The sequence below is a fragment of the Hippocampus comes genome, unplaced genomic scaffold (genome assembly GCF_001891065.2).
Source record: "Hippocampus comes isolate QL1 unplaced genomic scaffold, H_comes_QL1_v1.1 scaffold154, whole genome shotgun sequence".
Lineage (NCBI taxonomy): Eukaryota > Metazoa > Chordata > Actinopteri > Syngnathiformes > Syngnathidae > Hippocampus > Hippocampus comes.
In genome coordinates this window covers 327,807-330,726 of record NW_017806278.1, presented here as the reverse complement: position 1 = coordinate 330,726, position 2,920 = coordinate 327,807, and the positions used below count along the sequence as shown (strand labels likewise).

At 42.2% G+C, this 2,920-nt stretch overlaps 1 protein-coding gene across 3 annotated transcripts in view; it reads right to left on the bottom strand.

Moving 5' to 3' along the window:
- efl1 (elongation factor like GTPase 1) overlaps window positions 1-2,920 on the bottom strand; it is a 79,101-nt gene that overhangs the window by 26,081 nt on the left and 50,100 nt on the right. For all 3 annotated transcript variants that reach the window (XM_019857851.1, XM_019857850.1, XM_019857849.1), the window contains exon 17: window positions 2,383-2,530. In XM_019857851.1, coding sequence (XP_019713410.1) covers window positions 2,383-2,530 — 148 coding nt within the window. The remainder of the gene's footprint in view (window positions 1-2,382; window positions 2,531-2,920) is intronic.

Here is a 2,920-nt window from a genome sequence, read left to right as displayed (position 1 = left end):
TACCAAAGTGGCACTAAACATGCTGAAGATGAAGTGTATTCAATTTACACACTATTTGAAACTTGAACAGAAAAAATCCCAAGATTGTTCACTATTCGTTCAAGTGAAAATTTGTGCAATTTTGCCTATGCATTCCTGGTGAGCACCAATATGTAACTTCAAATTTGCTGCTCAAAATCAAAACTAAAAAAGGAAACACATTCCCTGCCATATTTAAGATTTGTTCATTACTTGTATTCATAAAGTGTTGTGTAAATGTGATAAAAAGCTGTTGATTCTTACCTCATACAGTGATAGTGAAGTCCCACACTGTTTACTATATATGGGTTATGAATGTATTTTATTATATAAAGTGGATGTCTATTTACAGTATATACAACAATATACAGTTTCATGAGGTAGAATACTTTATTTTCTCTTCATTTTAAGCTTTTTAGCAAGCGCTAAAAGCTTATTGGTCCTCTCCGTCTTTTTCCACTCTCTTTTTAGCCAACTCCTCTTGTTTTTACACATGCTCCAGGCTGTAGAAAAGCGCTTGAGATCGAGTAGTTACTTTTCAGTAGAAATGTAAGTTTTCGGTGTTTGACCGCGGTTGCGTGACTCTGTAAAGCTTTCCATCCTCTCGATCCGTATAGAATGACATCGTCACACACTGTACACGGAGCTTTAACGGCGACATCGAGCTTTTTCACGAACCCCGACACAAGCACAATGGTTCCTCTTTACTGTTTCCTACTGGGGAGACCGTCAGCTTTCTATCCAACCAGTCCCATCGAAACGTGTTTTTCAGGTCCGCATCTATCTGACGCACTTTAGCTTCGTCGCGAGTCTCAATAACATTCGGCATTCGCGAGAAAGGGCTTTAGGAAGGCGAACACGGATTGGTTGTGATTTGCATTTGCCGATATAGCGACCAATCACAACAAGTAAGACATCATACACGTCCAGTCGCAGGGCTGTTTACAATCGGAAGATGGAAAGACTGATCGGGAGAGCTCGTGAAAACTCGACGTTAAGGTACATGACCCCCCCCTAAAATTTTCTCAACGGATTTAGACGATTCACAGAAATGATCAATTTAAGAAATAAAACGGCGGATTTCCGCGTATCCGCGGAAAATTGCCATCACTGCAGTTGACAAACCAGCTTAATGGCACACTGCCACTACCAAATGATGGCCTTCGACTGCAAGGAAACCAATTTGTACAAATGGTGTCCGGATTTTGCAAAGTGTTCTGTTGCTATCTAGTGGTAGGAGTTGAAACTGCACTTAGAGCTAAAATTTTGTTGGTAACAACAAAAATTTGGTCAAGTGACAGCTCAGATCTTGAAAACATACCAAATCGAGGTATTTCACGGCAACACTTTATTGGCTAGTTAAAAGAAAAAAGTGATGGTCACAGGATTGAAGATGCAATAGAAAACATGAAACATGGCCGGGAGAAAAAAGACCACCGCCCCCTTTACGCAGAGTACGCAACACTGGGCCCCATTGTCCGTGGGGATCACGTTGAGTCCGTGAGGGCCTCAATTTGTGCAAGGAGACGCATTACGACATTGAGTGCAAGTGCACACATCATGCGTAAATGTTCAGACATGAACTGGACATGTCGCTCAAATATAGGTCAGCATCTACTCCCCCAACCTTCGCACAATCGTCATTCATAAATCTGTCAGTGAGGTGAGACAAAAAAAAATATTGAATTCAATTTTTTGTCATTACTGTGTTTTTATAAATTATAATATATGGAGTGCTAGTTTTCTCAGGAAAACCGTGTCGCAAAAGTTTGGAAATTTTTGGGGAGGCTGAAAAGATCTATTCATTCAGTAGGGGGTAGATGAGTTGAGACCACTGTTTTGTATACGAGCATGGTCAAGGCCAAATTTAATGTGAATCTCAAGTCACAACTGTACACTGTTTGAGTGTGAAAAGCCTAAACTTGTCTGACGTCCACAAGCAAAAATTCACTGCCTAATATTTATCTTTTACGCCAAAGTTGTCCTGATCTCAAATTCAAAGTGATGCAATGCCATCATCGACAGTGATCTGTTAGTCATTACAGTGGTTTACTAACCTCAATTTCATATACAAACAAACATATTGGTGGAGATGCTTTTCACATGTACCTTGCTCAAGGGCGTCTCTACAGTAACAGAAGTGAGAATGAAGACTCGCGCTGTATAGCAAAAATTGTCATTGTAATGTTTTTCTCACCCGTGACCGTTCAGCCCTCCAAGCACAAGTCCTTATAGATAAGCTATTTTAAAATAATTTTCTGAAATAGACGTAAAGGAAAGACTACAGCTATGATCCCAATTATCAATTTTAGACATGCCAGTGAACAGTACTTTCTGATGACACCCAAACAGTCTGACACTGACCGGTCTTTGAGGTCATCCAGGCAGCGTTGGAGATGAACCTCTCCAGCAGTGACCAAAACATGTTCGCCTGTCTCCTGGATTAGCACTTCGGCACAGGGGTCTGCTTGGTTCAACAGACGCATCCCACGCACCAGTTTTGGCATCTCACCTGAGGCATAAATGGAAAGAATGGAAATTATGTTTTCATATTAAAAAAAAAAAATCCTCGTCTCACCCCTCGGGTGGTGTCCATCCCTCATTCAGCTCGGGTCCTCTACCAGAGGCCAGGAAGCTTGAGGGTTCTGCGCAGTATCCTTGCTGTTCCCAGCACTGCACATTTCTGGACTGAGATGATCGATGTTGTTCCCGGGATCTGTTGCAACCACTCATCTAGTTTGGGGGTCACTGCCCCGAGTGCTCCGACCACCACAGGCACGACTGTCACCTTTACCTTCCAGGCTCTCTCCAGCTCCTCTCTGAGCCCTTGGTATTTCTCGAGTTTCTCGTGTTCCTTCTTTTTGATGTTTCCATCACTTGGGACCGCTACATCCACTACAAC